Genomic DNA, 10,775 nt, shown 5'->3' on the forward strand with positions numbered 1-10,775 from the left:
CCTAGTGCCAGGACTGCTGCTGCCACAGAGTTCTCCCTTGAGAGAACCTCCTTTTGGTGTCCCCAGGGCTCTTGCAGGAGGTGGGCCGACCCCCAGAGACTTAAGGTGGGGTCAGGCCCATTCATTTGTTTCCCGTGAATCCTCAGCTGAGTGCTTACACAGGGAGTGGGGCTCAGCGCTCACCACCGCTGTGGCCAATAACTCTTTGAGCTGGTCACTCAGACACTCAGGTGGTGCTGCTGCCGCTCCGCGGAGGTGATGCTGCAGCTCCGCGGAGGTGATGCTGCAGCTCCGCGGAGGTGATGCCTTGTGGGAATCAAGACACAGCCCACACATCAAACCTCCGCTTCCTGCCTTAGGGGCTTGCCCCATGAGCTCCAAGACAGCATGGCCTGGCCCCAGAAAACCTGTGTGGTCACTCGGTTGTTCACTGAACAAATTATGCCAGGTTTTATGTAAAGAACCATGAAGAGGGCTTCCCTGGTGGCTCAGTGGTAAAGAATCTACCTGCCAATGCAGGAGACATAGGTTTGATCCTTGGTCTGGGAAGATCCCACATGCCATAGGCAACGTGTGCCGTAACTACTAAGCCTGTGCTCTGAAGCCCAGGAACTACAACTGCTGAGCCCATATGCAGCAACTACTGAAGCCTGCACAGCCTAGAGCCCATGCTCTGTAGCAGGAGAAGCCACTGTACTGAGAAGCCCGAGCGCTACAACTAGAGAGTAGCCTGTATAACCAAGATCCAGCAGAGCCAGAAATAAGTAAGTAAAATTATTTTTTTTTAAATGTGTGAACCATCAGACTCTTTCTCCCCGTGAGGGGCCCCTCCAGTGCCTGGTATACTGTCCAGCCCTTGTCCATCTCCTGGCCAGCTCAGGGGCCTCAGAAGAGCAGGGCCCACATCTCCTGCCTGCTGCCCTGGATGCACAGGGCTTAAGGGGGAGCTCCAACCAGGCAAGTGGTTACAGCAGACTCAGGCAGACAGAGGGATGGGGGCAAATGCATAGATGAGTAGAACTGAGGGACAGACAGACAGGTGAAGACTGATGGATGAAGTCAGATGACTAGACAGATGAAGATGGACACACAAGGACAGGCACTACTGGATAGACAGAAAGGCTGGAAACAGCAGACAGACAGATGGACAAAGCCTGAAGGACAGACAGCAGACTCGAGACAGAAAGACACACGGACGGGGCCAACAGGAGCCGGGAAGAGACAGAGGCAGAGCTGAGGTGGGGGTGTGTGAAGCAGCTGCGCTGTGGGCTTGCTCAGCCCTCCCTGGCCAGATGCTGGGGTGCCGCAGCAGGGCGATGTGGGGGGCAGATGGGCTGTAAGTCTTCTTGGCTAACCCCCCAATCTCCCCTCCGGTAAAATCCAGACACCATCGCAGCTGTTTTGAGGGTCCGCCACACTCTGGGACCTGGCCTCTTACTGTGTCAGACACCCGGGCCCTCTCCCACGTCCCACGGCCGGCTGGGGTGAGCAGGGGGCTGCAGGTAGGGAAACAGCAGCCTGGGATTCCCCTACAGGCCTTACTGACAAATTTCTCATGTAGCTTCCCAAGTAAAAGGCTCATAAAATGTCATCAACGTTCATGACGGTTCATAAAAATGATCAGTTGAGCCGACAACTTCAAAATGAGGTGGAAATAAGTTTAAAGACGTTTTCATTGTAATTTGGCTCCAGGACCGAGACATTCTCAGAAGTATAAATAATAACACATGTGGCACAGAGCCAGGCTGCGAGAGGGGCCCGAAGGCACTGGATGCCCACTGCCTGCTTGGCTGGGCCTGTCTTGTGCCTTCCCTGGAAGCCCTGGGCTAAGACTTGATCCCACTGACCAGACACCACAGCCAGGGCTCCATCCTACCCTTCTGAGATGGGACTTGGGTCTCCCCAACACCCCCAACCTCCACATCAGGTCTCCCCATTTTTATCTCCTTACTATGGCTTTAATTTACAGCCCCTCCACGGACTGGAGCAAACGCCCAACCTGCTGGATGGGGCCTACAGCAGGACCTTGTCAAAGCATACACCACTACTTCTCTGCTCAAGAGCTTTCAGTAGCTCCCCATTGCCTGAAGGCAAATGCCCAACAGGCCCAGTATCTAAGGCCCTTTAGCACCCAGGTAAGCCAGGCCTGCCAGCTTCCCCTCCTCCCTTTCCACACCCCCTTCCCTCATTCCTCCATGTCTCTGTAGACACCCCCTTTCCCTAGTGAGCTCCTATGTATCCTTCAAGACCCCACTCACACATCACCATTCTCACATTCTGTTAGGTCTCTGGGAGAGTGGGAGGGGGCAGGCATGGCCTTATCTTTGCGCAGATGGGCTCCAATGTGAGAGGGGGAGCACACTCTGGCTTCAGGGCTGGGCCCAGAACCCATCTCTGCTGCTGTCACAGTTTAAGCACAAGTCAACAATAAACCATGGATCAAGGAGAGGAGGAGGCGAGGGAGGCTGGAGGGATTTAGAGTCAGAACCAAAGAACATGGAGCGACAAGGCTCTGTGCTGCGCATGCACAACATGTAAGCGAAGCCTGGCCCAGGCCCGGCCGTACCTGCAGGACGTCTCTCGGAAGGAGATGTTCACGTCCCAGTGGGTGTGGACTCTGCAAGGAGAGAAGCAGAGGGTCAGTGTGGCCTCCAGGACTCAGCATGTGGACAGCAGAACATGTATGTGGCATGCCCTGTGTCTGCCCTGGAGTGCCAGCCTCAAGGGAACTGGGCTGGCTCAGAACCACCTCTAGCATCATCTGGTACCAGCTCAACATGTTGGCGGCTGCCGCCAGGACAGACCCACAAGGCAGGCACCTGCTCCAGGGCTTGCCAGACAAGGAATTGGGAAGGACAGAACTGAGGTCCCACGTCTCTGCCTCTTGTGGTGGTGGAGCCAGCAGAGCCCCCACTTATGCAGGGGTGGGGGCCGTGACTTCCTCTGCATGTGCCACTTGTGTGACTGAACCCTAATTCCTAGTTGCTAGAGCTGCTCCGGGGGTGCTGGGAACCAGGTCGAGGAATGAACCCCATGGCCACCACCACTGGCTCCGATGGTGGCCCTTGGGTCCCAGCTGCTGCCAAGCCGCCTCCTGGAAGTGACAGTCACACAGCAGAGGTAGGAGGGGTCAAGCAAGGAAATAGCCCTGTGCTGTGCCCACCTTCTCACCCACAGCAGTGTCCCTGAGAAGACCCATGGGCTGAGGGAGGGTGGTGGCAGGCCCACGCGGTGCTTTCCATCAGCACAGGTGGGAGCAAGGGCTGGGAGCAGGGCTCTCTGGTGTCCAAGAGGGTTAGGGTAGGAGAAATTAGAATATATTAAAAGCAAGAAAAAGGCCTGGAAATTCTGGGGATACATATGACATGCTGGACAGACAGACAATGGATGGACAGATGAAAGGATGGATGGAAAAAGAGGTGAGTGGGCAGAAGGAGAAGCTTCTGCCAGGAGGGAGGGGAGAAGGGAGGAGGTCAGGAATGGTGGCCCCAAACCTGAGGGAGGCAGTAAGGAGCCAAGGGAGTGGCCACTCCAAAGAGAGTGAGTGTGAGTGTCAGGGGTGCTCCCATGAGGATCCACGCAGCTCCCTCCTCCCTGCCTGGCTGTGGTGGCATGAGACTCTCCTCCAAGAGCCTTTCTCCTTCCTCAGCCCAGCAGCTCTGACCCTCCCTGGCCCTTCCCCACACATGGACCCTCCCTGGCCTGCTCTGGCCATGACTATAGGTGGTGCCTGCTCCTCAATGATGCCACTGAATCCTGGCCTGGCACTCGGCTGCCAGGTGGGGGCAAGGCAGGTTCACAGTGGTCCTGAGGCATATCCCTGGGAGTCCAGGCTTTGTTTCACCTGCGGCAGCTGTCAGTGGCCACGCAGAGGATAGAAGCTAAGCTGGGCCCCTGTCCTCAGGGCAAAGGCTCTCCACCTCTAGGTCTGACCTGGCCTTCCGCTGCCTGGAGACCCCAGTCCTGAAGTCCCCACCCACGCCAGAGCCCGCGTGCCCTCCCCTCCTGGTCCCTGAAGCACCTTCTCTTCATGATATGGACATGCGGCTCGTTCTCCTGCTTCAAGCCCAGCCGCTGCCCACAGGCCGGGCCACTCCCGTCACTGTCGCCATCACTGGCTGAGAAGCTGGGGGTCAGCTCCTTCTTCAGGATCCGGGCAGGGGGCAGGGCAACTGTCCTCTTGTCTGCCAGCCGCCCCCGGTTCTGGACAGGGAGGGAGGAGAGGAAGGTTAGGCCAAACCATGTTGCTCAGCTTCCTGGGCACCCCCACCTACAGCAGAGAGGCCTCCGGCCCTCCAGGACACTCACAACTGGCCAGAGGCCAAAACAAGAGCAGAGAGGCAAGGCTTCCTTCACAAACCCGTTCAGAGACTGCCTTCCACTCCATCCTGGTGGGGGCCCAGGAGTAAGCGTATGGGCACTGCCCTGTCCAGACTCCACACTCAGCCCAGCCCCTCCACAGGTGCTCGGCTTGTGTGTGGACGCTTGCTGGGGACCAACCCGGTGTTCCCAGCCCCTAAAGGGCTGCTAGCACCCGCAGGACGCGTGTGTCCTGACCGCATGCAGTTACCTCTGCACGCATGTCTGCCTGGCAATCCCACTTAGACTCTGTATGAACCCCTACCCATGCCAAGCCCGCTTTCGATGCTCAGTGCCAAATGAAGCCCAGCTCAGGAGTGTCTGAAGCCTGGAGTCTGGGGCTGACCCCTTGTAAATTGCAGACCTTTGGATCACAGGTCACCTGGCAGCCAAGGCCCTTTGTCCTATGCGTCCTGGGGGGATCCATCCCCTTGGTCAGGAACTATGAGATTCAGAGTTTTTCTACGAGGTGCACCTTTCCCCTGCCCTGTACCCGCAGTGTGAGCACGGAGGGCCCAGAGCCTGCACACATGCTGGCAGCTCATGCCAAGGGCCCTGCATAGCATGGCACCCACTGGTGTCTGCAGGTCGCGCCACCCCAGGGAAGAAGAGTTCCTGTTTTCTGGTGGGCTGGAGGCTTTTTCTTATTTAATAACTACTGGTTCAGGATGGTGGCAGGGACCTTGGAATTATTTAATTCTCTCTCATCTTTTCAGTGACTGAGGCCTTCTAGGACTCCTCCCTCCTGTTGCCAAGACATTGTGTCCCCATCATACGCAGGAGCTTGAGGAGGAAGGTATCCAGGGGGCTTTCGCCCCTCCCCACACAGTGTCCCCCTGGATCAGAAGGGCAGCTGTGTGCGGCTGCCACAGCCCTAGTCTCCAGAGGAGAGGTTCTCTTCAGATCCAGACCAGCCCCACCTCCAGACACATGGCCCACCCCAGTCCCAGATTTGGGCAGTGCCCCTGACAGGGTCGGGGAGCCACAGTCTGCCACACCTGCCCTCACAAATCCACCCAGGATGGAGAAGGAAATGGCAACCCACTTCAGTATTCTTGCCTGGAAAAGTCCATGGACAGAGGAGCCTGGCGGGCTGCAGTCTACGGGGTTAAATGACTGAGCATGTGTGCACAAGGGTGGAGGGAGATGGGCTGGTAGCAATAAAGTGGTAGAACTAAAAAAAAAAAAAAGAAAAACAAATCCACCCAGGAGGAGCCCCAAGGTCCTCTCTTCAACACACGTCCAGTGAGAGACTGGGCAGCACTGGGGAAGGTGGGGTGGAGGGAGCAGTGAAGTTGGGGGTAGGCCTGCGAGACGAAAGGGGGTCTCCCCCCACCCTGTGCTTCTAAGACCCTGGCCTTGGCTCCAAGCTAAACCAGTGGCAGCAGAGCTTCAGCGAGGCAGGGAGGTGGAGGGGGTGACCGACCGGCCCCCTGCCTCTTCTGGCCAGGCTCTGGGGGGCAGGGTTTTCAACAGCTCTGGCCTGCCTGGAGTGGGCTTGGCTGCAAAGCCCCTCAGCTCTGCCCTTCTCCAGCCTGCTGTAGGCCAAGGACCAGGACCTCCTTTCCTGCCTTTCTGCTTTAACTAAATATTCTCTGAAGAAAAAGTTTTCAGTGCACTTCCCTTTACTTCTCATCTATGGGACAAGGATGAGAGGGAAGCAGAGCAGTAAGGCTGCCACTTGGGTAAGGCCATACCAGGTACGGGGGCCTGGAACGGCTCTGGTAGTGGGGAGTTAAGGAAGAGGGACCAGGATGAGCAGTCCTGACCTGAACCAAGGACAGGGACACATCTGCCTCCCACACACACCACAGACCTCAGCTGCTGACCCCTGCTCAGCACACAGATTTCAGAATTGGGTGCTAAGCCCCTGTCCCAGCCAAGCACTGGCTCCTCAGACAGCAAGGGTGGGGCATGGAGGCCGCAGCACGCCTATGCTGTGAGCACACTCATATTCTGAGACTGTGGAGTGTGCATGTTTTATCTGTGGACCTGGCCATGGGCAGTAGTGGAAAACAGCCTGTGTGAAAAAGGTGGAGGCTGAAAAGACAAGGGGGTCCATGAAACCTTCCTAAGGGAGAGGCACGGGGATGGCCTGGGAGCGACCAGGCTCTGGAGAGGCAGGCCCAGGTCTGAGCCATCCTTCATGCAGGGCAGGGGCCTGGGAGCCCCTGACAGGTAGGCAGCCCTGGGCTATGGGCCCAACCTGGCCTTCCCGTCAGGAAATGTCTTAGAGAGGACTGATGCTGGGCTCAGGCCACCTGCCCACCCCCTCCTGTGGGAGACCTTCAGAAGGGGATGGTGGGAGAGGCAGGGCTCCTCCCACCAGCAGAGGCCCCAGACCAGCCTGGAGGGTGTCCTCTCTGGCACCAGCTGCTTGAGAAGTGAAGGGGAGTTCAGCTTCCTGCCCCAGGCAGGTGTGGTGGCTTTGGGCAAAGGTAGCTGCCTGTGCACATGCTCTGTCTGGGGGGCTCTGCATGCAGGCTTGCCTGTGAGTACAATGAGCTCAAGCCAGACAGTGTGTGGGGTGGGCAAGTGGGGAGGCTCAGCTGTGTCCCCTTCCTCTGCCCAACCTGTGTGTCTTTACAGGTTTGTTTGTGGCTTCCTGGCTTGCCCACCCCCAAGGCCCACCAGGAATCCAAGACTTCCCCACCCCCTCCCTACCACCAGTCCAAAGTAAACAAGCTGAAGGCTGCCTGCAGGGTCCTTTCAGGCCTTCCTGGCAGAGGGGGTTGCTGAATGGTGCCAGGAGCCGTGGTCCTCATGGGCTCTCCCACAGGAGCTCAGACTGTCCCTCTCAAGACAAGATTTTCAGATGGAGCCTCCAGCCACTGCTGCCTGGAGGGCATGCGAGAGGGAAGGCAGTGCTTCGGGGCAGGCACAGGCCCCAGCTCTCCGGCCCTCCTCACCCCTCCAGGCTAATAAGATCTCAACAGACTTCTACACTGGGTTGGAGGTCCCACACCAGCTTCCAGCTGCAGTTCTCTTGACATCAAGGCCCACACTGCACCTACTGTGCCCCAGACCAGGCTGTATCCTCAGACACTCCTGGACATCCCTGGCCTTGTCCCACAGGGCTCCAGCGCTAGGCATCCAGACATGCAGGTCACTCACATCCAAGCCTGTGGCCACCCCAGAATGTCCATCCAGGCTGGCCGACACTGTCACGTCCTGTAACAAGTGTCCCCTTAGGACCAGCTCCTCTCCCAGGCTGGGCCAGCTGACATGGTGAAACCGCATTCCCCCCACACCCCCCACACACACCTGTAACAAGGCAAAGTCCCCAGGCCTTGATCAGATGACACTGTTCAGGGAGGAGTCCTTCACACCACGGGCTGTCCCCAGGACCTCAGGAGAAGCAGCTCCCGGGCTCCCAAAGAGAGGCTTCAGGATAGGCAGGACCCTGCCCTGAATCAAGGGGGACGGGGTCTGACGCCCCAGCATACCCACCAAAGCGGTCTCCTCTATTTGCCCCTGAGGGCTCCCTCCTGCCCACTGGCAGGGTTGAGGTTAGGACTGATTCTAGAAAACAGAGGCCAAGCTCCGCAGCGGAGAAACAAGACCCTGAAGCCCCAGGTTTTCTCCCACATCTCACCACCGGGGAGGATATTCGACAGCCGGGACAGTCGCAGATCGGAGGATGCACCTGCAGGATCCCCTTGGACATAAGCGTCTTCAGACTTTTCCCTGCGAGGAGAGCCGAGGCAGGACCGGTAAGGGAGCGGGACCGGGCACAGGTCGGGCCGGGCACGCGGGCATGCTTCCGGGGCGCTGCCAGGGGGAAGGCCGGGTTCCCTCCCGCCACGAGTATGAACACCCGCCTCCGTCCAACTTCCGAATCCACACCCGGCCTCGGCGCCCACCCCACCCTCGCAGACGTTGCGGGGATCTGCAGAGCTCGGAATTCGAGATCCGGCGAGCGCCCTCCCCTGACGCAGGGCGGTCTCTCCCCCCACCTCCCCCGCCTCCGCGCGCCCCTCCTCCCGCGCTCCACCCTCTCCTAGCAGGTCCGCGGGAGTCCGGAGCTGGACCGTGGAGGTCAGGCCCGGCGCAGGTGAGCGGCGCGGTCAGGACCCGGGACTGCGCTTGACCCCGCGGAGCCACGAGCCCCAGAGTCGACGAGTGTGATTGGGTCCCTAACTTTCTAACTATCCCCCACCCCCCGCCTGGCGCTCACCCCCTCTCCCTCCGCATGCCCGCTCTGGCGCCCACACGTCGCGGCCTTGGAGCCAGACTCCTGCGGGAGCCCTCGAGACTGCTCCCAGCCCCGCCGCCACTCTGCTCCGCGCGCTCCCGCCCCGACGCGCGCCCCCGCAGCCCCCACCTGCCTGCGCCACCCATGCACCTTGCCGTTCTCTCTACCAGCGCGCGTCCGCACCCGGCCTCACTTGTGCCCCTCTACTCCCTCCAGAACCCGTGGCTCCTCGACCCCGGAGGGGAGTATCCTGCCGAGTCGGCCTCCCGCCCGCTCTCCCGAGTTCCCGTAAACTTCCCCGGAGCCTGAAGGCCCAGGAATCCCGCAAAGACCTTCCGGGCAGAAAGAGCCGCCGGCTCGTGCGGCCAGCGCTGGGGGGACCACGGAGGCCGAGGGCGCTCAGCCCGGGTCCAACAAGGCGACCGTGCTTGGGGGAAGGGGGTGTCCCTGCGGCGGCCCCAGAGTCGCAGCGCCCTCTCTAGGCAGAACTGGAGTTTCCCAGGTGGCAGAACGAGGGGGATCCGGACCCACGGGTCCTCAGGGAGCGGAGGGGAGGGACCGGAGCGGTCCGCGCCCCCACGGCGGCCGCACCTTTGTGGCGGATGCTGCGTTTCCAGTCCTTGGCCGTCTCGCGGCCGCTGACGAACTGGAACTCGTTGGGTGTGAGCCACTCGCCGCGGTGGCGGATGGACGGACCCTTGCTGCCCTGGCAGAGTTTGCGCACGTAGAGCAGCGCGCGATTGGCGCCGCACTCCACCTCGATGCAGGGCTCGCCGTTGTCCAGCAGCGGCTGGAAATCCGGTGCCGCGGCCGCAGTGGCCGAAAAGCGCTCGAGGGCCAGAGGGTCTCTGGGCAGGTGGAGGTGCGGGGCGGCCTCATGCAGGCTCAGGTAGGCGCGAGGGGCACGGAGCGGCGGGGCCAACAGCGCCTCGTAGCCCGCTGTCGCGGCTGGTAGCGAGGCGGCCGGGGGCAGGGCGGCCGCGGCGGGCAGTGGCGCCAGGTAGCCAGGCAGCGGCGGCAGTGGCAACGCTGCCAGGGTCGGGTGGAAGGTGGCCAGAGCCAGAGCGAGGTCTTCACGGCCGGGTAGCTCCTTCTTGACCGCCGGCATGGTGGGTCTGTGTTCCTGCAGCCTGGCCCTCCGCCGCCGGCGCAACTTGTTCCGGCCCGGGCTGGAGTTGGGTCTCGAGGGCCGGGGCTCAGGAGCCTCCTGGCTGCACACCCGCCCTCCCCGCTACTGCGCCCCAGCCGGGCCACCTCGGACCGCTGCCCGTCCGGCTGGCAGGGCCTCTGCCGCTCGAGACATGGTGCTGCCGGAGCTCTATCGATCCCCGATCGACCTGCCCAGCGCCGCAGCTCCAGGGCCCTGGGGCTCCACCGGGCGCTGGGCCACCTGCGCCCGCGCCCCCTGGGGCGGCCCGGCGCCCGGCTCGCTGCTGCGCCCGCGGGGCCGAGCCGGGCAGTGAGGAGTTGTGCAGCCTCCGGCCGCGTGCCCCGCCCCGCCCGAGGGTCCCAGGCCCCCGCCCCGCCCCACCGTCCCAGCCGCGCACCCGCGTACTCCAGCGCGCGCCCGCCCGGCGGGGACTTGGGAGACTCGCGCCGCCGCCGCCGCCACAACTTGGCCCATTTAAACGGCCCTGGCGCGGCGGGCGGGCGGCACGGGCTCCAGTAGGGGGTGCGTGACGGCCGACTGGGCTAAGACGGGGGCGACGCGACCTGGCTGCACCTCCTGCCTTATTCCCGGGTGGGCGTTCTCGTTCGGGAGGAGAGGAGACCGGTGGGGGGGGGGGGGGGGCGGGTAGGAGGTGGTGCGGGGGACGGATGCCAGCGAGTCGCGGCGCACACAGCCGGCGACACTGCTGAGGGAGTCACTGTTTGGGCGCCCCAGTCAGAGTCCCGGAGTCCACGTGGGGCGAGGGCTGGCTCCTTGAGAAAGAGCGTATCCGGGATCGGAATTGCAGCTTTCCTGGCGGGTGCTTGTGAGCCAGCAGCTCTGGGTAGGTGGTAGGAATCAGTGCGGAGGGCGTGAGTGGTCTCCTCGGGCGTCTGCAGGGTGTGCGCTGTGGCTTTGTGGTGTGTGGTCGCGGAAAATGTGTTGGGGAAGGTTTGTGGTCTGTGAATAACAACGATAATTCTATCAATAACTGCCCCCCTTACCATGCACTTCACAAGCCTTAGTTCACCTGATCACCTAATATGAGTTTTTTTTTTTTTTTTTTTTAAC

At 61.1% G+C, this 10,775-nt stretch overlaps 1 protein-coding gene across 3 annotated transcripts in view; it reads right to left on the reverse strand.

Annotated features, from left to right (window-relative positions):
- The window catches only part of SAMD11 (sterile alpha motif domain containing 11), a 21,284-nt gene extending 11,358 nt beyond the window's left edge, over nucleotides 1-9,926 (reverse strand). For all 3 annotated transcript variants that reach the window (XM_061160661.1, XM_061160663.1, XM_061160662.1), the window contains exons 1-4: nucleotides 9,146-9,926; nucleotides 7,955-8,046; nucleotides 4,022-4,203; nucleotides 2,567-2,617 (exon numbers count right to left, since the gene is read on the reverse strand). In XM_061160661.1, the coding sequence (XP_061016644.1) occupies nucleotides 2,567-2,617; nucleotides 4,022-4,203; nucleotides 7,955-8,046; nucleotides 9,146-9,662 (842 nt within the window). In that variant the 5' untranslated portion in view covers nucleotides 9,663-9,926. The remainder of the gene's footprint in view (nucleotides 1-2,566; nucleotides 2,618-4,021; nucleotides 4,204-7,954; nucleotides 8,047-9,145) is intronic.
- Between the last annotated feature and the right edge of the window lie 849 nt (nucleotides 9,927-10,775).

The sequence above is a fragment of the Dama dama genome, chromosome 14, assembly GCF_033118175.1.
Source record: "Dama dama isolate Ldn47 chromosome 14, ASM3311817v1, whole genome shotgun sequence".
Classification (NCBI taxonomy): Eukaryota; Metazoa; Chordata; class Mammalia; order Artiodactyla; family Cervidae; genus Dama; species Dama dama.